Source organism: Notolepis coatsorum, assembly GCF_963971535.1.
Source record: "Notolepis coatsorum genome assembly, chromosome: 14".
Taxonomy (NCBI): Eukaryota; Metazoa; Chordata; class Actinopteri; order Aulopiformes; family Paralepididae; genus Notolepis; species Notolepis coatsorum.
The window spans coordinates 66945657-66971666 of NC_140178.1; the positions used below are offsets into that span (position 1 = coordinate 66945657).

Consider the following 26010-nt stretch of genomic DNA (forward strand, 5'->3'; position numbering starts at 1 on the left):
AAAAACTTAAAACCAGATTCTCAAACATAAACATAAAGACGGACAACACGCTCATCACAGACAAGCTGGATGTAGCCAATTACTTAAACATCTTCTTCACAAACATAGCCACAACACTGGTAAACAAACTACCCTCCCACTCAGGGCATTATGGGGTAGAACACATAGTAGCATACTACAAAAACCTAGGGGTCCACAAAGACGACTTCAAACTTGAAATGGTAACAACCGATGAGGTACTCAAAAAATTGAGCGCCCTCCAACCTAACAAGGCCACTGGCCATGACAACATCCCCTCCAAATTCCTCAGAGACGCAGCAGCCGCCATCACCCCAGTCATCACACACATAATAAACCTCTCTATAAGACAGGGGCACGTCCCCAAGGACTTCAAAATTGCGAGAGTGACCCCTCTACACAAAAAGGGCAGCAAATTAGACCCAGGCAACTACCGCCCTGTTTCTATTCTTACCTCCATCTCGAAAGTCATGGAGAAAATAGTCTACGAACAGGTCGAAAAGTACCTGGCGGAAAAAAACCTAATCTACGAATTCCAATCTGGCTTCAGAACGTCCCACTCCACTGACACATGCCTCCTCTATTTGAACGACCACATCAAACAAGAGGTGGACGCTGGCAAATACTGCGGCATGGTCATGCTGGACCTACAAAAGGCCTTCGACACTGTCAATCACTCCATTCTAATGGACAAGCTAAAAGCAATTGGTTTTGATAGCCTATCAGTGAGCTGGATGCAATCCTACCTGGAGGGGAGAGAACAGATGGTAGAGGTAAACGGTACTCTATCCCCCCCCCTCACAGTGAGCTGTGGTGTTCCACAAGGAAGCATACTAGGACCGCTACTCTTCCTAATTTATGCAAATGACATGTCGTCAGCCTGTGACTGCAACTTGTTCCTGTTTGCGGACGACTCAGCCCTGCTGGTCTCTGACAAGAACAAATTGCAGGTTGAAAAAACCCTCAGCACGGAACTAGGCAAAATCTGCATATGGCTCGCTGATAACAAACTATCATTACACATGGGCAAAACAGAGTCCATTCTCTTCGGTTCAAATAACAAACTCAGCAAGACCGACGGCTTCTCAGTTACAGTGGGTGACAATATTGTCACAAGGAAAGACGAAATTACCTACCTGGGTTCCATCCTAGAGGCAAATCTTTCCTGTGACAAAATGGCATCCAATGTAATAAAAAAAGTCAACCAACGAACTAGATTCTTGTACCGGATCTCCTCTCTGGTAAACAAGAATACCCTGAAGACTCTGGCAGGAGCACTCATTCAAGGGTACTATGACTATGCGTGCACCTCATGGTACCAAAGCACCTCAAAGGCGCTTAAAACAAAATTACAAACATCACAAAACAAACTGGTCAGACTACTACTTGACCTGAACCCCAGAACCCACCTCACCCCTGCCCACTTTGCCAACCTAGGATGGCTTAGAGTAGACGACAGAGTACAGCAACTTGCAATGGGCCTGGTCTACAAGATACACTATACGACCGGGGTGCCCATGTACATGTCAAAATACTTCCCAAAGGTCAGTGAATACCACAACCACTACACCAGAGGAAGCTCAACAAATCATGTTAAACCCAGATTCGGCTCAAACAAGGGACTAAACACGTTTCGCAATTATGCCACAACAATGTGGAACGCCCTACCCAAAGCTGTAAAGGAATGTGAATCCCTGCCCACATTCAAAACCGCCCTTAAAGAGCACCTACGGGAGGCTGCAATTCGAAACTGGCCACCGTAAATGCCCAAAACCCCCACCACCTCCTAATAGACAGTCTCCTCCCCACCGCATGTATATATTCCCTCCCCGCCGTATGTATATTTCCCTCCCACCCACCCACCCCCTCCTAATGTACAGTCCCCTCCCCATCATATGTATATACTCTGTCAGGATCTAGGGGTAACAGTACTGTATATTTGAATACCGCCTATGTCACAAATGTATCAGTACTAAATACCTATATGTCCCTATGCCATAAATGTCATGTATGTTGTGTATGTCATAAATGTCTATATGAATTGAAAATGGGGGACCCTGATGGAAACAAGACAAACGTCTTTCTCAGGTCTGCATCCCCTTAACAATTGTATGTATTGAGCCGTACTGTATTGTACCCATTCTGCAATCTGTTAAATAAAGTTTTCATTCATTCATTCATTCATGTTGGTGTAGCTCTATGTAGACTGTGATGTGTGGAACATGTATGTAGACTGTGATGTATGGAACATGTATGTAGACTGTGATGTATGGTATGGAACATGTATGTAGACTGTGATGTATGGAGACATCATGCTGGTTTATTAGCCTCGAGTTCAGGAGCTAGCTGGCTCAACTCCACAGTGAAGGCTTGCAGGATGTTGTAATGGAAAATCTCAAGTCTGTCCGCCCAAATGCAGGTTCACACAGAGGTGAGGTCTGCCATCAGACAGTTGAAGGAGAAGGCACACGTTTGAAGTGTGCATACGTTTGTGTGTATGTGTGTACAGTATGTGTGTGTGTGGTGGAGTTGAGTTGCATGTGTTTGCATGCTATCCCGATGGCCTCCACGGTTGCGGTCCTCTTCCAGCTCATTAGAGGGAGTGTCCTGGACGCGTGTATGCTTTCTACAACGCAGTTGTGCGAATCTGATTGGCCACTGACGTTTCTGGTCATGTGACATGTGCGCCCAATAGCGTGATGAGCTGTGTCTTTGCCCATTTCCGCGTCGAACAGCCTGCAAAGCACCTGGCGTTCTATCGCCATGCTCTAAGACAAACTCTAACCTTAACCAACTTCGAAAGAGCGCCTAAGCTTAACCAGTGTAGACACTTGCGGTCCCACGATTGGGCGTACATGTCAGATGACCAGAAATGACCTGGCCAATCAGATTCGCAAATCTCACAACTGCGTTGTAGAAAGCATACAACCGTCCTGGACATATGCTGAAATTAATTACACAGAATTATCAGTGTAAAGGGAGGCGGAGCCCTTATGGAGTGCTTTCAATATTCAGACACACGCTCATCTGTTGCTCAGGGATGGATCTACTGTCAGCTCTCATAATAAAAACAAAGTGAAATGATACTCTTAACAGAGTTCTGTGCTCTGTTTACAGCTCTCCCGTGGAATCCTCTGCTGGTACGATCCAAATGTTGCTTCTAAGCGAGTGGGCTAGCAGCACTACCCCAAAATGATGACAAAGGTTAGGACCTGAAGCTTCCAGACTGAATATACAGAGCCCGGTTAGGACCTGAAGCTTCCAGACTGAATACACAGAGCCCGGTTAGGACCTGAAGCTTCCAGACTGAATACACCGAGCCCGGTTAGGACCTGAAGCTTCCTTCCTCCTCCCTCTCTCTCTCTTTCCTGATCTATCCCTCTTTCGGGATCTCTCTTTCCTGGTCCCCCTCCTATACACCTGGGCTAGTTTTCCTTCGACTCCCTCACATACATCACAGCAAACATGAGTTCACTTACTGTACCTGTACAAGGCATACCGGCCGACCGACTGACAACCAGGCTGAATAATTACCTGTAGTCACGACTTCTCTGTGTTTAGATTGAACCCAGAAGTTACAATAAGCCGTCTGTCTATGGTAATGTTGCTTCAAATGTTGCTTATCTCCCCCTTGTAAAATATATTGCGCTTTTGGACACAAACCAGGAGCCTGAAAACATCTGTACACTTTAATACAGATGGTTGTAGGATATAAACCCGCTATGCACAAAGACGTTATCATCCCTCAGAGAACATCTGAGAATTTGTATTATTGATGTGCATGTTGGCCCATGCTCCTAGCATATTGTCGAATCCCCTCACATTTGGGCGTAATGAATTGAGCCATCTCCAGTGTGGTTCACACACACACTGTATCATATGTGCAGTTGTGATTTATCAGTTTTTTATGTCTTATTGACAGGGATGGGTTAGACTCTAACCGTTAGAGTGTAGGCTTCATGGGTGTCGTGGCCAATACCACTCAACCATCTATCTCTCTGTCTCTTTATTCTTTTTCTGGTGTTTCTAACGGCACAATGAGTAGCGTGATGACCCACAGGGGAAGGGAGAGAACCGTCAAGATTACATTTAAAATTGAAATGAATAGAGAGAGCGGTTCCAGAGGATAATTCATCTTCGCCTCCTCCCCTGTCCCCGATCTGTCCCGTCTCTGCACGCAGAATTAACCTGAAACGAACCAGATCTAGATTCTCCATGGTAACGGATGAGGGATTCTGAGTCAATATTTCAACTGTCTGTGTAGGTGGATAGGCGTGGTGGGTGGGGGGTGTGTGTGTGTGTGTGTGTGTGTGTGTGTGTGTGTGTGTGCGTCAGTCTGTGTGCGCTTTTTGTGAACCCTCTTGCGTACGCTCAACATGTCATCTGCATCTCAGGGTGTGTGTGTGTGCATTGCATGCATGTGTGTTTTTCGACTCCGACCATGTGTGTGTCATTTACCATCCGCACACATGCGCCAGAGAAGGAAGCGGCACGCAGGGGATTTAGTGAGACAAAGAGCCATGAAACGTTTGACTGAGAACGCAAAGAAGAACCAGATCTCTAATTTTACCCTCCCTCCCTCCCCTAAAAACCACTGGGCTGGGTGTGTGGTGGGAGTAGAGGGGGGGGGGGGGGGGTGATTACCTTTGATAGGGCCCACATGTGTCCCACCCTGCGTACACATGTGTTGTAACTCTTCTCTCTTAACTGGATTTGATATCTTATGTTCATCCCTATTCGCCAAGCCTATTAGCTCAGTCCTCAGATTTGACAGATGACTACGGGACTCTACCACTCTCTTCAACAGGGGTGGTTGTAAAGTGAGCTTGTAACCTCCCCAAGTACATTATTGGGTCAGAACTATGTTGCAGCTCTGGTTCTCTTGACTTTTGTTTCTCCTTTCCATCAGCGATCAGGCCATTCGATTTCAGATTCAGAGTTTTATTAGGAAGAGGCAGTGCTCTCTTTGTAGAAATCATCAAGTGTGGCACCATTGTGGCGAAGGGCATCTTAAATATTAATTAATACATCCATAATTATTCATATAACTACTGTAGATACAGTACTGAATTCTGCCATCCGGACACATGCAATTTGAAATATTATTATAGAATATAGAATATCAGGCCTATAAATGACCTTATTATAGCCAACTTGCACATCTATGGATCGGGCCAAATCTACTCTTTCCAATGCCAGAGTTCAATTTGGATTTAGTATCACCAGGCGTGCAGGAAGATCCGAGAATGAAATCTACTGTATGTACAGTTCCATTCTTATAATGGATATGGCTCTGCCATTTTGGATCGGATTGCAACAGGGATGGTTGCTAAATGTTCACAGAAGGTAGACACACCAACTGCGCTTGCTCCAATCTATGCCAATAACGTTCAGTTTTGTGGTAGATAATCCAGAGAAGTAAAAAATTATAATCAGGAAGTCATTTGCTTGCAGGAAGCTGGAATCGGCTGGGAAAGGTAATTTTTCTAAATGTCAACGCTCATTGAGAGCTCTGGATGCCCTCTCCTCATATCATATGACTACAAAACTTTTAGCAAAGCTAATTCAAAATGGCGGATAATTGCTAAATTATAAAGACATTCCATGAACTAAAATCTCACTAATAACACTTTAACCTATTGGTAAACAAACGTATTGTTGAAAATATACACTATAACTGCTGTTGTGACATGGTTAGGTGCGGACCGCACGGGCTAAAGAGGTTAAGATAATAGACTAATTTGGTGAATTATCAGGCTTCAAAATTAATTGGCCCAATTCTGCGTGCTTGCCCCTTAAACTCATTCAGCGCCAGGGATCGCTGTCTACCTTCTGGGTAGAACGCCATCGCTGTAAGTCAATGGGGAGACTGCGAAACTTGCGAGTGCTTAAAATATATCTTATATTATAGCTATGGGTCTAATAACACCGTTGATTGTCAGTGAGTTGCTTCTGGTCAACATGCAAAAAACTGATAGTTTTTTCATCCGTACATTTCCGTTTTATACCGTTTTGAATATGAGTATAGTTTGGGTGATTCTTAGTAATCCCAGGAAAAGACACGGTAATAGCCCTTTAGTGAAATCCACTTATCACGTTGTCATTTTTCGCCTGATTATCGAATCTTCCTGAAATCAACGCTAGATTATCTGCCACCAACGGTAAACAGCACAACACAGTCCACACAGACAGCTTCGATCGCGGGAGAAAGAAATATCAGATCAACGCAAGATTTGATATATAGTGTTCTCACCTTGTCTCTGATGTAATGCACAAAAAATTATCCAATTATCTGATCGCCATTCCAAATACTGCTTGCGGAGGTCCGTCCCACGTTGTCCGGCATTGCATATGAAGGGGGGGCAGCTTCGTAGATGTATCGTTGTAAACACTCGTCCTACCGGAGTATTTAAACCCTGCCTGCACGGCTCAAATCGGCCCAGAAAAGAAACTACATAGTTTCTAATGGAGTGCAATACCGTCTGGAAGGCGTAGGCGGCGGTATTTGCCCTTTGCTAGCTCAGACCCATTCCCAATGATAACATCAGGCTGGATGGTTAAAAAATGTATGGATATAGCTAATAAAAGAAATAGCGATTAAAACCCGAGTTTTCTCGTGATTGGCGCTCAACGGTTGGCGAGTTAACCCGACTTTTCTCGTGATTGGCGCTGAATGAGTTAACGAGTCAGCCAGATCTGTCGATTTCCCGGCAGACATTCCCATAGTTAAACATTTCAGGCGCCCCAGTGGCGATTCCCAGACCCGTCGTTATTTGCCTAATGTCTTCCCCCCACTCTGTCTCCCGTTCCTCCTTTATCTCTCTCTCTACTGGACTACCCAGTAGTAAAAAGCGATAAACAAAAAAAAAAAATCTTAAAAAAAAGAAAAATATCTCTGTATCAAAAATGTTCCCACCCTGAACCAAACTGTGAAGCACAATTATACAGGCACATACAATAAAGTACTTCAGGATCTCAATAGGCCTCGCTACAGGCCCGAGCATCGATTATTAAAATGAATGTATTACCCAGAGTTATACAACGGCATGCAAATTTCTCGATTCTGATTGGCTGAAACAGTCCATTTACACGTATGTATAGGGGCAGGGCACAATCCACTCTCCTGGTCCCAGGACCCGCCCACAACCGAATCACATCACTCCGCCGTGCGGATTCTTTGGAGAAAACAAGATGGCGGACAATAATCTTTAACAAATGGATATGTTGATAGCGTCATAACGACTAAATATAAAGCGATTCTGTCACGGCGAATGTCTTAGTCCTTTAAACAATGTTGGATGATGTAATTGATGGGTCATGACTCATGAGTCATTGTAGAACAAAAGAAAAATCGCGGATTGATTGATTGATTATTTGCAATTTTATTTTAAATTTCTTCTTCCTTCCCCCTGACTGCAGAGCTCACTCTCACACTGTCTGGCACACACACACACACACACACACACACACACACACACACACACACACCGGGGGGCCCCCTTTTTATGTTTTTTGGGGGGTTTTGGTGATCAAATATTGAATATTGAACTATAATAATATATAGGAGCTCACTTATCCTTGAAAGACACTTTTATCACTGACTTAAAAGGCCCATACATCTCCATAAATGTTCAGGGGGGAGGGAATAAGTACTTACCCTACAGACCCCAAGAAGTGCTGTATATTCTGTATTGTTTAATATAAATGCATTTTTTATTCCAATCCCGATTTGTATTTGAGATTCCCAAATCCCATCGGACTTGACTTCTTCGTGTCCCTCAATGAGTGTAATACCACCATTCAACTGTCCACAGCTGTTTCTATCATCATCATCATCACTACCCATGTTATGCATAAAATATATAGGTCCGCGGAGAGGCACGCTGAGGAGGCCGTGCAAACTGCAATGGAATATGGGGCATCTCTCTCTCTTTACCTAATATTTTGATTCTATCCTGACATTTTTCAGTTGGAAGGGCAGTCTATATGCGTAACGGTAAATATTTTTTTGTTTTTATTTTTTGAATTTTTTTTAATGGCACTTTTTTGATGAGGCTCAAAAAGGCAGGTGCTCAAGCACCCCTTGGCCTCTATGTGTGCACGTGCCTGGTGGTTGGTCCTGAGAGGTACTGGGGTGGGGGATGGGTTTAGGGGAAGCTCTGTCTTTTAGCCTAGTGATGGTTCATTATTTACATTTCTTATTAAATTCTTTTTTAATTATATATATATAAATGATAATTTTTTTCCCCCTTACATTATTCTTTACATTATTTATTATTGTATGTCTTGTTATATGTTGTTATATGTTATAATGTGAAATAAAAAAGATTTGATAATTTTTTTTATATATATATATATATATATTATTATTAGCATATATATAATATATATACCAATATATTATATACATATATAGAGTCAGGATAGGCTACATGTAGATTGGATTTAAGATGTCAGTATAATAACAAACACAATAATTATTATTTATTATTATAATTATTATTATTTATATATATTTTTTCTCCTTTTTTTATTTTTCTCCCATCCCAATTTCGCCTCGTCAATTCTCCCTTCAATTCTCCCCTCCCCTGTCTCGAACGTTGCTAGACTATGCCTCCCACTGGTCGGCTGCAGTGAGGACCAAGCCTTGCATCACGTGTTCCCTCCAGTACACAAGGAGGCAGCCGTCGCATCTTTTCACCTGAACAGCGCGATCTCTCAGTGGCGAGGAGTAACGCGTGGGAGGCTCACGCTGCCCCCGATACTTCCTGATTCTGCTGTACAGGCTTACCAACCGACCTGTAGGAGTCGCTGTCCACAACGTCCAATCCCCACCCACCGGCTTTCCCACCCTCTAACACTGCCAATTGTGTTAGTAAGAACGACCAGCCAAGCGGGTAGCAACGCCGAGAGCTGGGCTCAAACCCAGCATCTCCTGCGTTAGTGGCGAGCGCCTTGCCCACTGCGCCACTTAGCCGCCCCCTATTATTATTATTATTATTATTATTATTATTATTATTATTATTATTATTATTATTATTATTATTATTGTAACTGAGGGGTACAATTCCCTGACTGTATTGTTAGATATGATACTTACTACCACTACCTCTTGTACTTTAGACTCTGGCCACCCAGTACTAGGCATAAATAATTATGGTAAACACTCCCACGTAGATGAAACGATCCAACACAAATGTACCAAGTCGAAAGTCTGCGTTTAATAATAATTAATACATAGCAAAAGGTATGTAGAGCAATCACTTAATTACATTTATGATTTGAAATAGGATGCACTTTTATGGCAAATGAGTATTCGTTGGTATATCAATAGAGAACGTCCAATCTCTGGTGGCGCAGGCGGTAAATATACAACCTGGAATATTTAAGGAATAATAGCAATGATACTTTAATGATTATAGAACTGGATACACTAGGGGGGGATTCCGGTCGCTTGTAAGACAACTGGAGAAGGGGGGGGGGGGGGTAGAGTCTGGCTGTATCCGTCTGGCCGAGGGTATCCTGGGAGAACCCACGGTTGTGCGGCTCGGTGCCTCAGCGATCCTCGATCCACAGATGAAAGCAGTTGGACTCTCTGTGGGCCGGCTTCCTCCGGTCCACGATGGAGAGACGTGAAGCGACCTCGTCGTGTAGAGCGTCTCCTCACCTGTCGTCCTCTCCGGGGGGGGGGTTTCCAACACACGGCAGTGTTGGTCTTTATCCATAGAATAATCACTGTATACAAAGCATAATCCGTGCCTGGGAAGGCGGGCTGTCGTCGGTAGAATAATCCGGTATGCAGGTCCACTCGCTCGTCGGCTCTGGGGCTCCTCGGGTGCAGCCTCACATGGGGTCGGCCACCCTGGATAAGCAGCCAGTTCTACCCGAAACGATGGGGGTACTGACTACGATAGTATTCTCACCGCACGAAGCACTACATATGAATAGACTATTATTAGCTTAATAGACTACGTCCAACTCGACGATATAGTGCCAAATATGACTATTCAAATATTAATATACACGATGTCTCAATACCGATGGTAGGCCGAACTTGGCCTTACTCCCACACGTGGCGTTGCGGGGAGGCTTTACGTCTGTCACTCTATGGGAGGGTAAGAAACTGGACTAAAAGAAAGTCCTACTTTAGTAGCGCAGTATATATACGCACTATGAACAAATAGTACCATTAGTGGTGCGGTAGCCAGATTCCTACGCGGAACTAGGACTTGTTCGTACATGTTGAGCGGTACGTTTGAACTGGGTCTGGGGGGTATGGCAGCCTGGCACCAAGGTCTCGACCAATAGTAGAATGGAGACTATTATGGGATGTTCAGTAGGCTAGAATGGATATTCAATGCATATTGTACAAGGAATATACAAGGGATATCAGGGAATATTAGAGAATATACAAATACAATTAAATATATATATATAAATAAATATATATATTCGGTTTAATCTGGCCCTTCACAACAATTATTATTATTATATAAATAACAAACCATTCACCCTAGCATGCTTTTCTTTTACATATATTGACAGTCAAAAATAAAGCAAAATGAGTAGCTACTGCAGAACCTAACTTGACAAGGCTGCTTTCTGTCACATTACTGTAGCTCTGTTGGTCTTACTTACTTACGCCTTTTACCCCATTTGGGGCATAGGCCATCAACAAGGGTTCTCCAAGCATCCCGATCCTGAGCCAACCTCTCCAGCTCTGTTGGTCTACTTTACTTTAAACAAACTCACCACTGGGTTGCTGAGGACATTAAAAGTTCTCTCAAGCAGCCTGATAGCTGCTCTTAGAGGTTGCCCCATGCTTTACAATTGTATATGCTGGCATCAATACCCACTTCTTTCAATATACTGAGCTCTTTTTACACTGTTATGTTAATATTATAAACATTTACGTCTATAAAGCCTATTTATTATACAGTATCTATTAAATCTTAAATGTATCATCCACTACTACCTGCCTACACCTAGGGGGCTGGACTAGACACCTACTGTAGTTATGGACTAAAAGACCCTTTTGAATGGAGAAACGCCATTCAGAATTCTATTTAGTCCAGGACTAGGCTTAATCCCTGTCTGCGACACCGACCCCTAGAGCTGTAATCAGTTAGACTATTTTCTCCCAGCAATGATGACTCCTTTTGTTGAATCTTGCATTTGACAGTTTTACATGTGCAATGTTTTGAATGTTACACACCTTGGGTGGTGTGTGTGTGTGTGTGATATGAGTGTGCGCGCTGACAACAGCTGCCCAGGAGCGCACAGCACCGTATGCATCCTGCTGCATCGTTGCTAATAAGCTATAGATTTATATGGAATTCGTTAAACTTCTCCTTTGTGTCTGTTCATTTGTCATTTGTGTGGGTTCAACTCGTGAACAGTAAGATGAGCAGTGGAATGTTTCTGGCTCTTACAATGTGCACACTAAGCAATGTAAGAAATAAATTAATAATAGAGAACAAGATGGTATATGGAATATTAATACAGTCTATCCATAGAGCTATAGCTCTATATCTGCGCGATTGATTTAGTTCTTATTTATTCACTGTAATTTTCAGTGTTTGTGTAGTGCTTTTATTTATTTTCGGACATCACAATGCCTCGTTCAGTCATACATAGTCATACTAAAACGTAATTGTTAATGATACAAATATTGTCGTATTTTTTATTATTATTTAAGTCCGAGGATGTCTGTAGAATCAACGTGAATGCAATCACCAATGATTTCTCCCAAATGAACACGGGCACACTATACTATTTACGACTGCCTTTCCGCTTTCGTAAATTATGTTCGTAGCTATGAACGAATCTCCGAAAATAAACTGTTCGATCATGCCAAAATTGGCCCAAAAAATTTGTAAGTGGAGTTACGAAGAAATTAGTTTGAGCATGAGGACCATTATGAGTAAACTGTTGTTTATTGAGACAAATTGCTATACATTATTCAGTGTTTGTTTGTCTCTGTGCTCACCTGCAACTCACTATACCTCTAGTTTACCCCTGGAACTGCCCAACCAAAGCTGGGAGAATCCAACTCTCTTTCTAGGAGGGGGAATATATGTGTGGTAGAGTGCAGGGGTGTTTGGTTTGTATTTGGGGATATATTTATTTAAGTGGCATAGTAATGTACTGTACAGTTGATGTTGAATGATTTATTTAACTTTACAAATGAATAATGTAATACATTGTATATTGTAACACGACAATGTCCCCATGGGCCGGACACGTCTTCTCAAGTCAAGAACAAACATCACAATAAATCAAGAACAAAATAAAAAAAACACCATGAAATCCAAAATAAAATGTAAAATAAATAAATGCAACACTCCCAAATACCCCATGCGAAGGTAAGGAAACACTCACTAAAAACCTAGCAATAGGAAAAAAGCACCACAGGCAATGTGGAGGGGAGAAACCTTAGAAGGGCCGTTCAAGGGGGGATCTCCCTTCTTAGATGTCGGTGATAGTAGTGTTGCTATGGATGATCAATGGGTGGAGAATAAAACAGGCGAAACAGTTGGTATGTATGTATGTACATAATACGTGTAATAAAACACAAATATGTACATGCAATAGCAACTGGGGTACATAAGAAACATTTTGAAAGATTGAAAATAGAATAGAGCTAATAACGGATCCACTTGAGGTATGGGGGTGACGTAGAGAGGATCGTATCCTCTCGGCCATCACCACGGGACGTCCACCACTTTGGTCATCACCACGGGACGTCCACCACTTTGGTCATCACCACGACACATCCACTCACAGGGAGACAGGGACAGGCGTTAGACAGTTTGCGTGTTTGTGATGGGTGGACATAGCAATAGATACATGTAGCAAGCATATACGTATGTGAATATAATGGTACATGTAGTAAGCATACAGTATGTGAATAGAATCAAAGTATAATATAATAATAATGCAGGACCTGTCGCAGAGTTTCTTTAATTGGCATGCAACGACACTCAATGTTTTAGCGGCACACAGCGGTTAGTTAGCACACACACACCGGAACACACACGCATGCATTGTCTTTAGGATTGCTGATGCGATACTCCTCTGCACTTAGCCCATCCCGTCGTCCTTCCCCCCAAGGGCAGCCGAGGGCTGTGGCGTGAGCTACGACCGGGGACCATCCAAGTGCCCCTGCCCATCTTCGTCACGGACGCGACAGCATTAGCGATCTGTTGTTGTGCATGTTTTTTCATTGGGTTTCTCTTATCGGGGGGGGGACCCTTGCGAGCACGGGGAGAACATGCAAACTCCACACAGAAAGGCCTGGGAGATCACCAACCTGACATTGCGGAAACCTGGTCTCCAAGCGGGAATCGAACCCTGGACCTTCTTGCTGTGAGGCGACAGTGTTAACCACTACGCCACCGTGCCGCTTATTATATATATAAGAGAATTGTGAAATTAAGTATATAGAACAACTAAGAACTACTGCAAGCGTATGTATACAGGATGGGATACAAGACGATGCCTCAGGGCCATATGCCCCGGGGGGCAGGAGAAACCACTCAGAATAGGTAGAGGCAGAGCAGGTATGGTTCGACACTGCAGGTCAGACAAGGTGGTATGAAGCTGATCTATTATCTCAGTGGTGCACACTGCAATCTTGGCCATCACCCAGAGACATCCACCACCTTGGCCAACACTACGAGACAAACACTCGGAGAGATAGGGAGATGGGGACAGGGGTTAGAGAGTTTCCATGTTTGTAGTGGGCGGAATTGGAGCAATAAATACATGTAATAATAAGCATATATTATTAGGCTTTCTACAAGTCCTTTGTGGAATCCATAATGACCTTCAACATCACATCATGGCTTGGAGTGATGCATGCCATCAACCGGAAACCTCTCGACAGGGTTGTTAAGATCAGCGGCAAGATCATTGGGAAGGACCAGGAGCCACTCAGTAGTGTCAACAAGAAACGGACAGTTAAGAAGGCCTCTCAAATAATTGAGGACAACACACACACCCTTCACACCCATTACAAACGAATGCCCTCCGGCCGCCGATACAGAGCTTCGACACTGGAAAAAAAGGGGCTTAGTTAGCTTCGTGCCTACCTCCATCAGACTGCTGAACGCCTTGGTCTGGTGCAGGCTGCACTGTGTCCCCCCAACTAAGGCCGTTGGACTACTTAACAATAGACTCCCCTTCCACCTGATGGACGCATATCATCTGTATTATTATTATTTATTAGTTATATACATATATAATTGCTGCATATGGATTTTTAATATCAAAGTCAGCTTTATTGTCACCTTTCGTAATGTGCAAGACATACAGAGACATGAAATTGCGTTTCCCCCTTCCCACGGTGTATATAAAAAACAAGATCTAATATAAACATATAAAGTAACATTATAGTACACTATAAACAAAGTAACATATATACAATGTACAGCCAGTAGCTAAAAAAAGTTAATGTATGAGTGAAATGTAAATATAGAGGTAAACGAGAACTTAGTGCAAAACCTTTAGCAGCAGTGGTACATAGTAAGTATGAATAATAAATAATGGCAGTATAATACAATAATGGCAGTAAAGTGGCAGTGAGATTATGGATATGGCAGTAATTATATCATGCTTTTAAGTACTGTAGTTTTAATGTAGTTGGTGTTTTTATAGTGGTGAGTGTCTATGTATTGTGACTGTATGTTTGTCTTTTAACCACTGCACAAATGAAGTTCCGAAAGGAAAATAAAGTATTTTGAAGTATATATGCATACATGGTGACAATAGACTCAAAGTATATAATATATATTCTGATTGATTTTGCACATAATCTCACACACATCCACATAAGTAGAATATGTTGTCCAAAAACGAATCAGTTAGACTCTTAGTCTGAGAGTCATTGAGAGTAAATTAGTTTGAATATAGCCATCAGTGATCAGTCATCAATTAACACACACATTGAATCCTTACAGTATGTTGTGTTTATTTCAGCTCCATGAAATTATGTAGATGGAAAATAATGTCAATACCTTGTCTTATAGCGACTGCTATCTCATCATTTCATTGAGCTGCAATTAACACAACACAAGGATTCAATGCCCCTAATGACATCACTGGTGGCAGTGGTGGCCATAATCAAACTAATTTACTTTCAATAACTGTCAAACTAAATTAATCTGTGCAAAACCTTTTGGATGTGTGTGAGACTAAGTGCCCATTTAAGTCATACACACACAGCATCTGATAATTTTTATATGTATCACATAACTTATAACAGCATGGTCTTGATCTTGAACAAATGGAAACATACGGAGCAACGCATGCTCTGTCAGTAATTCCCCTGAAACCAACTCAAGACTGAAAATGGCCATTCATCTGATTCAGCTCCACACACACAGTGACGAAGAACGTTATTAACCCAAATTGTATTTAGCAGTCGAACCGAGCAGCCGAATATGTGTCACAAGAATGAGAACAGACACAAAATAAATTCTGTTTCTGTTCAGAACAGGACAATTGGAAAATCTATCTGTTTGTTTGCCCTGGTCTGAAGCCTTTCAGTGCACAGTATGCTGTTTCTTTTTTTTTTATCCACTTTTTTCCCCCCTCCTTTTTTTTCTATTTTTCTCCCATCCCAATTCCGTTGTGCCAATTCTTCCCTCCCCTGTCTTGAACGTTGCTCGCATATGCCCCCCACTGGCCGGTTGTAGGGAGGATAGAAGCCTTGCATCACGTGTCCCCTCCGGTACACGAGGAGGCAGCCTGTCACATCTTTTCACCTGCCAGCGCGGGCTCTCATTGGCGAGGTGTAACGTGTGGGAGGCTCACACTACCCATTTCCTGTCTCTGCTGTGCAGGCGTCCCCAACCGACCTGTAGGAGTCGCTGTCCACAACGTCCAGATTACCACCCATCGACTTTCACCCGCTAATTCTGCCAATTGAGTTAGTATGACGGCTGGCCCAAGCCGGAGGCAACGCCGACAGCCGGAGTCGAACCCGGTGTCTCTTGCGTTGGTGACGAGCGCAATGTCCGCTGCGCCACCTCCGCAGTATGCTGTTTCTAAGTCCTGGGCCCTCATTTATCAATGCTGCGTATACGCACAAATATGTGCGTAAACCGTGCGTACGATCATTTCTAAGCAAAGTGTGGGACTTATCAATTTGAACGTGTGCTTGAGATTGTGCGTATATCTACACACAGCTCAGACCGTGCATACATGGCGCCAAGCGGTAGAATATGAAGACTGCAAGCTTTCGTGCATTAGTTTCAACACTGACGTGTTCGGTATGACCCGTAATTCATTATAGTTCATTGTAAAATAGCGACATTAGTGTAATTATTGTCAAACCCTATAAATAGCATTTGGAATAGGTTTTTCCGAATGAATGCATCATGGTTTATCGTTGCATTTGGCATTTTATTTAATTAAATTGTAATGTTATTACTGGGGTATCTGTAATATAAATATCACTTAAATGCACGGGATCGGGGCTATCTACTGAAGCCATGGGTGACTCCTCTGATCAACCCCAACAGGAGTGCATCTACACCGGGCACACTCACACACAAGAGTCACAGTGGAGCGTGCGATTTGCTTTTTTCCCAGGCCATGCAAGTCATATTCTTATTTTAACCTCCACTGTATATTTTTTATTTAATAGCGTTAGCGTTTAAATATATTGGATTCGAACTCTATTATTTTTAACATATTTTCTATTGCCAGTTTGCTTTTACGTAATATCAATGGTCTACCTAATACCGACATCAAAATATATTGTATTTGTATGCCTCTACAAATCATATTAAACCAGGTAGCAAATTGACGGAGAACTTTAATATGGGTATTAATCGAACTTTAAAAGAACGAAACAAAAAAAGGCATTCATATTCCAGCATGGTTATTAATGACACCAAGTCAACGCCAAACAGTGGTTAACAGTCTTTATTAGTGTTTTGCGCTGCCCAGGCAGTAATGGTCTTTAGGAAGTTAATAGATATCATATCCAACATCACCGTGTACACGTCTGTCAGCCTGTTGCGTATTTCTCCCATAACACACGTTCACTCGGCTTAGTCCATTTTTCCACATTCCATGGGGGTGTTTCATTACTGTATATGGTTAATTACGGGCGGTTCTGTATGCAAATACTTAAAATCGTGCACGAGCACGGAGCGTAGAACAAGTGATATTTATCAACACGGAGTACTTGCAGCCGGTGTGCGTAGGACCTGTGTACGCGCGTTTGATAAATTAAAATCTAAATACCGTGCTTAGGAACAAAAATAGAACACTTTCTACGCATTGTTGATACATGAGGGGCTGTTCTCTTTTAGTGCACAGTAGAATATGTTGTTTTTAAGCCCTGGGCCCTCATTTATCAACGTTGCGTACGCACAGATATGCGTACGATCATTTCGAAGCAAAGTGTGGGACTTGAACTTGTGCTTGACTTTGTGCGTATATTTACGCACAGCTCAGGGCATGCGTACCTGGCGCCCGGCGGTAGAATATTATACTGCAGACGGACGGCATATGCTCTCATCAGTTTCATGCATTAGTTTCAACGCGGAAATAAGCTTTCGTTCATTAGTTTGACTAGTTTTGACGTGTTCTGTATGACCCCCGTAATTCATTATAGTTAATTGTAAAATAGCAACAGTAGTGTACTTATGGTCAAACCCCTATAAATAGCATTTGGAATAGGTCTTTCCTTCTGAATGAATGCAGCATGGTTTATATATAGCGTTATCGGAATATACGGGGTGCACTGACTGCGCTCCGCGTAACTCAAACTCGTTATTATTTTGCGCATAGATTGCAGAAATACGGGAACGTTTTGATTATATTTAAAAGGCTTTGCCATTGTTAAACGTAATAAGTGGAATTTCAAAGCTGTAAGCAGATTACAAGTCATATGAACACCCACGATATAGTGTTCTTCTCCATTCCTACTGTATAAGAAAGAATAAAAAACGCATTGCAACGAGAACAGAGGTTATTTGTTGAGTTTATGTGTATACAAAACCCTTGCAATAAATGTGTCTTAAATGAATGAAAAGCATACATGCTCTGGATACAGAGCATATATTCTATTCTATGCTAGGTTTGATGCTGGTAATAACAACACCAGCCCACAAGCCACGGCAATGGGGGGGGGTCTGCTGCTGATGGAGACTCAGTGTTCAGGGTAACAGAGCATGAGGTGAGGCGGACCTTTAAAAAAGTGAATATCAGGAAGGCAGCAGGACCGGACGGCATCCCCGGCCGTGTCCTAAAAGTCTGTGCCGACCAACTGGCCCCGGTATTCACTGACATATTTAACCTGTCCTTAGAACAGGCTGTCATCCCCACCTGCCTGAAGAAGTCCACTATTATCCCTGTACCCAAAAAATCCAAGCCTGCTTGCCTCAACGACTACCGCCCTGTAGCTCTCACCTCCATAGCCATGAAGTGCTTTGAGAAGCTAGTAAAGGGCTACATCTGCTCCTCCCTCCCCATCAACATGGACCCCCTGCAATTTGCATACCGCCCCAACAGGTCCACGGAGGATGCCATAGCCCATGTGCTGCACACAGCAGCATCACACCTGGACAAGAGGAAGGGGAACTATGTGAGAATGCTATTCATCGACTACAGCTCGGCATTCAATACCATAGTCCCCTCCAAACTCATAGCCAAGCTCAGGGACCCTCTGCCAGTGGGTCTTGGACTTCCTGACGGGCAGACCCCAGGTGGTGAGAGCAGGCAACTGCACCTCCTCATCCATCACCCTCAACATAGGGGCCCCCCAGGGCTGTGTTCTGAGTCCCCTCCTCTACTCCCTGTACACACACGACTGTGTGGCTCAGCGGAGTAGCAACACAATCATCAAATTTGCTGACGACACAGTGGTGGTGGGCCTGATCTCTGCAAACGACGAGAGGGCTTACCTGGAAGAGGTCAAGGTCCTGGCGGGATGGTGCCAGGAAAACAGCCTCTCCCTGAACGTCAGCAAAACAAAGGAGATGATTGTGGACTTCAGGAGGTCGGGGGTCAAGGACTACAGCCCCCTCAGCATCGACGGGGCACCGGTTGAGAGAGTGAACAGCTTTAAGTACCTTGGAGCCTACATATCCGAGGACTTGACATGGACCACACACATTGACAGTGTTGTGAAGAAGGCACGACAACGCCTCTACTTCCTCAGGCGCCTAAGGAAGTTCCAAGTCAGTCAGAAGATCCTTAAGAACTTCTACTCATGTACAATCGAGAGCATCCTGACTGGCAACATCACCTCCTGGTTTGGGAATAGCACTGCACAAGACCGAAGCAGACTACAAAGAGTGACACGTTCAGCCGAACGCACAATTGGAGGGGGGCTCCCCACCCTCCAGAACATTTACAACAAGCGGTGCAGGGGCAAGGCTAAGAGAATCATTAAGGACTCCAGTCACCCAAACAACTGCCTCTTTGAACTGCTGCGGTCAGGCAAGCGATACCGGAGTCTCAAGGCGAGCACAGAAAGACTCAGAAGAAGCTTCTATCCCCAGGCCATCAGGCTGCTCAACGAACAATGAACACTACACAACAACCATCAAACGCACATAGCACACACATCCACACGCACACACTCACTTTAAACAAACACACAGTAGCACCCACTCCCCAAACTTTATATTTATTGATAAAGGATTGCACTACAACTCGTACACCTTACTGTAAATTGTACCTAAATTGTACCTCATCCCATTTCTGCTTTGCACTATATAGTATTGTATATTAGTACACTGCATAGTATTGTATATTATATGGTAACTCAGTTACGTCTATTCTGCATCGAACATTGTACATATGTCTATAATGTCTATACTGAACACTGTGACCTCATTTTCTACTTCTAATTTACATGCTATACTATGTTATTTGATACTTATCTTGTCTAGCACAGTCTCTGGAGCGTAACAGTAAGAAGCATTTTGTATAAAAGTATTCTGTACTTCTGTATGACAACTATTAAAGAAACTTGAAACTTGATATATCGTGTGCTGTGATATGACTTGTATTCTGCTTACAGAATTCCACGTATTTAGTTTTACAATGTCAAAGCCTTTTAATATAAATCAAAACGTTCCCGTATTTCTGCAATCTATGCGCAAAATAATAACGAGTTGAGTTCTAACAAAGAACGTATTACATGCTGGGTAGGCTGATAGAGTAAACTATGATATGAATATGATATGATATAAGGTATACTGGTCCGTCCGCGAGGATAGCGAGGAGTCGGATAGCCATTAAATGCCATTTGAGAATATAGGCTATTAATGCAAAGCGACGGCCTATAGCCTATACATATTATTTAATGTTTTCATAAGCGTAAAGATACAACAGCTAGATTAATGATCAAGTTAGTTTACTGTGCAGGGTTCGCATGTGTGCCATGTGCTATTATATATGCGCAAGTTACTGTTGCATAATGTAGGCTATGGCTGCTATTATATGTAATTCATATAGGCTACCTAATACCGACAACAAAATAGATGCCTCTACAAATCATATTATAGCCAATCGAACTAAACGAATAAAGGCATTCATATTCCAGCATGGTTATAATGACACACCAACACCAAACAGTGGTTAACGAACGGTCTTTATTAGTATTTTGAGCTGTCCAGGCAGAATTGCAGCAATGGTCTTAGGGAGTCATTGATATCTGACATCACCGTGTACAAGTCCGCCAGCCTTTTATTTATCCCATAACACGGGTTGTGTCTTCTTGGTTCGGCAGCGCCTCCGTAGGTTAGTCCATTATTGCACATCCCATGGGGGGTGTTTCATTACCATATATGGATAATCATGCACGAGCATTGACGGTAGAACAAAGAGGTATTTATCAACACGGAGTGTGCGTAGGACCCGTGTACGCACGGTTGATAAATCCCAATATTTCTGTGCGTACACACATTCTAAATTCTGTGCTGCTTACGTACGAAAATAGAACACTTTCTAAGAATTGTTGATAAATAAGGGCCCTGGTCTGAAGCATTTCAGTGCACAGTAGAATATGCTATTTTTAAGCCCTGGTCTGAATTATTTCAGTGTGCAGTAGAATAAGTTGTTTTTAAGCCCTGGTCTGATGTCTTTCAGTGCACAGTAGAATATGTTGTTTTTAAGCCCTGGTCTGATGTCTTTCAGTGTGCAGTAGAATATGTTGTTTTTAAGCCCTGGTCTGATGTCTTTTAGTGTGCAGTAGAATATGTTGTTTTTAAGCCCTGGTCTCTTTCAGTGTGCAGTAGAATATGTTGTTTTTAAGCCCTGGTCTGATGTCTTTCAGTGTGCAGTAGAATATGTAAGGGATAATGTATAGCTACGAGGTCATTGTCGCAAAATAATTGACCGACACGGAGTTTAGAACACCGAGGCGCCTCGCCGAGGTGTTCTTTAAACGTAGTGAAGGTCAATTATTTTGCGACAATGACCGAGTATAGCTATACATTATCCCGCTTATTACATGGCTAACTTACTAACAATATACCTAATTCATTTTACACCAGCGACAAGACGAGATCAAATGCAGACGCAGTTCTGTTCTGTCGCTCCGCTGTCATCGCCGGCAGCTTCGCCAGCAGCCGGCAGGTGTGTCTGATTGGCTGCACTGATGCAGTGTGTGTCAGTGGGCTTGATTGCTACAGCTGCGCACAGCGGTCATTATTGCTCGGCAGAGGTCCGTTATCGAGTAATAACGGACCTCTGACGAGCGCTATTGACCAATCACAATCAAGCATTTTGGCGAATGTTAAAACGCCATGGAATAAGTTGTTTTTAAGCCCTGGTCTCTTTCAGTGTGCAGTAGAATATGTTGTTTTTAAGCCCTGGTCTGATGTCTTTCAGTGTGCAGTAGAATATGCTGTTTTTAAGCCCTGGTCTCTTTCAGTGTGCAGTACAATATGTTGTTTTTAAGCCCTGGTCTCTTTCAGTGCGCAGTACAATATGTTGTTTTTAAGCCCTGGTCTCTTTCAGTGCACAGTAGAATATGTTGTTTTTAAGCCCTGGTCTCTTTCAGTGCACAGTAGAATATGTTGTTTTTAAGCCCTGGTCTCTTTCAGTGTGCAGTAGAATATGTTGTTTTTAAACCCTGGTCTCTTTCAGTGCGCAGTACAATATGTTGTTTTTAAGCCCTGGTCTCTTTCAGTGCACAGTAGAATATGTTGTTTTTAAGCCCTGGTCTCTTTCAGTGCACAGTAGAATATGTTGTTTTTAAACCCTGGTCTCTTTCAGTGCACAGTAGAATATGTTGTTTTTAAGCCCTGGTCTCTTCCAGTGCACAGTAGAATATGTTGTTTTTAAGCCCTGGTCTCTTTCAGTGCGCAGTACAATATGTTGTTTTTAAGCCCTGGTCTCTTTCAGTGCACAGTAGAATATGTTGTTTTTAAACCCTGGTCTCTTCCAGTGCACAGTAGAATATGTTGTTTTTAAGCCCTGGGCCCTCATTCATCAACGTGTTCTACGCACAGATCTGTGCTTACCCTGTGCGTACGATCATTTCTAAGCAAAGAGTGGGATTCATCAATTTCGATTTGAACTTGACTCCGTGCTTACATCTACGCACAGGTCAGACCAGGCGTACCTGGCGCCCAGTGGTAGAATATATTATTACAACAAGGAAATGAGCTTCTGTGCATAATAACACTGGCATGTTCATTATAGTTCATTGTAAAATAGCAACAGTAGTGTAATTATGGTCAAAACCCTATAAATAGCATTTGGAATAATAGATCTTTCTCTCAGAATGAATGCAGCATGGTTTATATAGCGTTATCGGAATATACGGGTGTAGGCTACTGACTGACTGCGCTCCGCGTAGCTTGATTGATTGATTGATTGAAAAGTTTATTAACAGATTGCAGAATGGGTACAGTACAGTACAGCTCAGTACATACAATTGTTAATTGGGGATGCAGACCAACTTTCGTCTTGTTTACATCAGGGTCCCCCATTTTCAATTCATCATAAATCATAAAGCTCAACTCGTTATTATTTTGCGCAGACCGCAGAAACACGGGAACGTTTTGATTATATTTAAAAGGCTTTACGTTAAACGAAACAAGTGGAATTTCGAAGCTGTAAGCAGAATACAAGTCATATGAATATAGTGTTCTTCCCCCTTTTTACTGTATAAGAAAGAATAGAAAACGCATTGCAATGCCACCAGATAGTGGACAGACTATGTATATGATGGGATTCAAGTTCGCGTTTTTGTTGATCATAGGCATGCTGTCAGAGTATGATATCTTCAAACATTCTAGAACATTTGTCGTCACAGATCATGTCCTAATAGAACATAGGCTATGGCATGGATCGTGATATTGTGTGGACTGTAATTATTACTGTACCGGTACCACCCATTGTGACAACAGCCTTGTGAGTCCCGCACACAAACATGATGGAATTCAAGTTCATGTATTGAAAGGCAGGCTACATCATACATGCAGTGAGATTCATTGTTCTTGTATATGCTCTCTATTATTGTTTATATAGGCTACCCAATACTGACATCAAAATAGATTGTAGTATGCCTCTAGAAATCATATGCAGCAGGTAGAAAATTGACGGGAGATCCATCGCGATCTGGAATAAAATTGAGGAGAACTTTAATCCCTGGGTATTAATCAAACAACACGGGAAAAGGCAGTCATATTCCAGCGCGGTCTTTATTAGCCGACAACAAAATAGATGCCTCTAAAAATCATATAGCCAATCGAACACAACTAATAAAGGCATTCATATTACAGCACGGTTATAATGACACACAACCAACGCCAAACAGTGGTCAACGAACGGTCTTTATTAGTATTTTGAGATGTCCAGGCAGAATTGCAGCAATGGTCTTAGGGAGCCGTTGATATCTGACATCACCGTTTACAAGTCCGCCTTTTATTTATCCCATAATACGCGATAGTGTCTTCTTGGTTCGACAGCAGTGAACAATCTTCGTGGAGTTTCTCAGAGTTCCGCTCGGGTCCGTCCATTATTTCACATCCCATGGGGGGTGTTTCCTCATTTTCATGACCATATATGGATAATCATGCACGAGCATTGACGGTAGAACAAAGTGGTATTCATCAACACGGAGGAGCATAGAGCCTGCGTACGCACCGTGTGATGAATCCCGACTTCCCTGTGCGTACACTAGTTCTACATTCCGTGCTTACGTGTGGAAATAGGTCATGTTCTACGCACACATTGATGAATGAGGGCCCTGGTCTCTTTCAGTGCACAGTAGAATATGTTGTTTTTAAACCCTGGTCTCTTTCAGTGCACAGTAGAATATGTTGTTTTTAAGCCTTGGTCTGAAGCCTTTCAGTGCACAGTACAATGTGTTAATTTCTTCATACTTGATTCTTGCTCTTACTAATACCTGATAAGAACACTGTTATGTACAATCTATGGTATCCTGTACCAACTCGCAAACCTTTCATCTCTCAATAATGTAGGATGTAGCTCTCTCTCTCTCTCTCTCACTCTCACTCTCCCTGTTTGACTGCCCACAGCACTTCTCCTAACAAACATTCACATATCTCTCATTCAACCTCACCACCCCCCTGCGTCGGTCTCAGCTGAAGACCCCTATTGAATCTACCCAGCAACCTTGTTTTGACACATACTCCCCATGGTAACCATGTAACAATGTCTCCCTACCATAAACACACACAGACACACTGTCACAGACTGTGGACACTCCACTCACTCCACAGATAGTCACCATATCACCTACATCAACAGCAACAAACTCTTCTTTCAGAGGACAAGTCCAGTTCTGTCCCACCTTGGGGATCTGTCAGTCGTGTCCTAGAATGGTGTGACCTGTCTTTCATCCCCTTCCGTCTCTCTTAATGTCCTCCATGTCAGTCACTCACTCACTGCGCCCCTCAATAGCTTAAATCTGAGTAATGTTTAAGGTTCACAGACTTGTTATTTTGTGACCTTGAATGAATGACAAGAATGTAGGATGTAGTCTCTCTCTCTCTCTCTCTCTCTCTCTCTCTCTCTCTCTCTCTCTCTCTCTCTCTCTCTTTCTCTCTCTCTCTCTCTCTCTCTCTCTCTCTCTCTCTCTCTCTCTCTCTCTCTCTCTCTCTCTCTCTCTCTCTCTCTCTCTCTCTCTCTCTCTCTCTCTCTCTCTCTCTCTCTCCCCCCTATTCAGTTGATAAGTTGTGACTAGGGATGTTCGATATTGGCTTTTGACTGATATCGATCATATACCGATATTGTTTCCGATACCGATATCTACCGATATATGCTGGGTTTCCCCCCCCCCCCCAAAAAACGGAATAATTTCAAGTAATTAACATTACATATCTCTTGTTGTGGAATTAACACAACATTATGCATACTTTTGACAATAAATAAAATAAGAATTTGTTCTTACTTGCTTGCCTGGGTAAATAAAGGTTAAATAAATGTAAAAATTTTTTTTTTTTGAAAAAGTGAAAACCGATACCGATAATTTCCAATATTACATTTAATGCCAAAATCGGCCGATAATATCGGGCATCCCTAGTTGTGACTTATCAACCTTCCAATAAACGGTTCCCAGGGCCAAGCTTCCTGCATTGGCTGAGGCTCTGGTCTTTTCAACATGCCTCAGTGATGTGTCTCTTGTTGTTTTAATAGATCTGTTTGGCACTTTGGGGTATGTGTGCTCCTAGTATCTTCTGCTGTCTGAAGCGGATTGTTTGGCCCCTGACATGAATATACGTCACGCGTGGAGTGGACAACCGAAAAGCCTACTGCTCAATGGGTTGTTTGAATTCAATGATTGTGTTTTATGTCCTACAGAGTGCCAAGAGTCTTCAGAACAACAAGGACTCCCGCATCATCTGGGCCAAAGATGATCTCCTACTGACCACTGGCTTTGATATGGTGAGATGTACATTTTAACGTGTGTGTGTGTGTGTGTGTGTGTGTGTGTGTGTGTGTGTGGTGTGTGTGTGTGTGTGTGTGTGTGTGTGTGTGTGTGTGTGTGTG

General features: G+C 42.8%; 1 protein-coding gene across 1 annotated transcript in view; it reads left to right on the forward strand.

Moving 5' to 3' along the window:
• The window catches only part of coro7 (coronin 7), a 301330-nt gene that overhangs the window by 98999 nt on the left and 176321 nt on the right, over window positions 1–26010 (forward strand). The window contains 1 exon segment of the mRNA XM_084329480.1: window positions 25822–25905. Coding sequence (XP_084185606.1) covers window positions 25822–25905 — 84 coding nt within the window.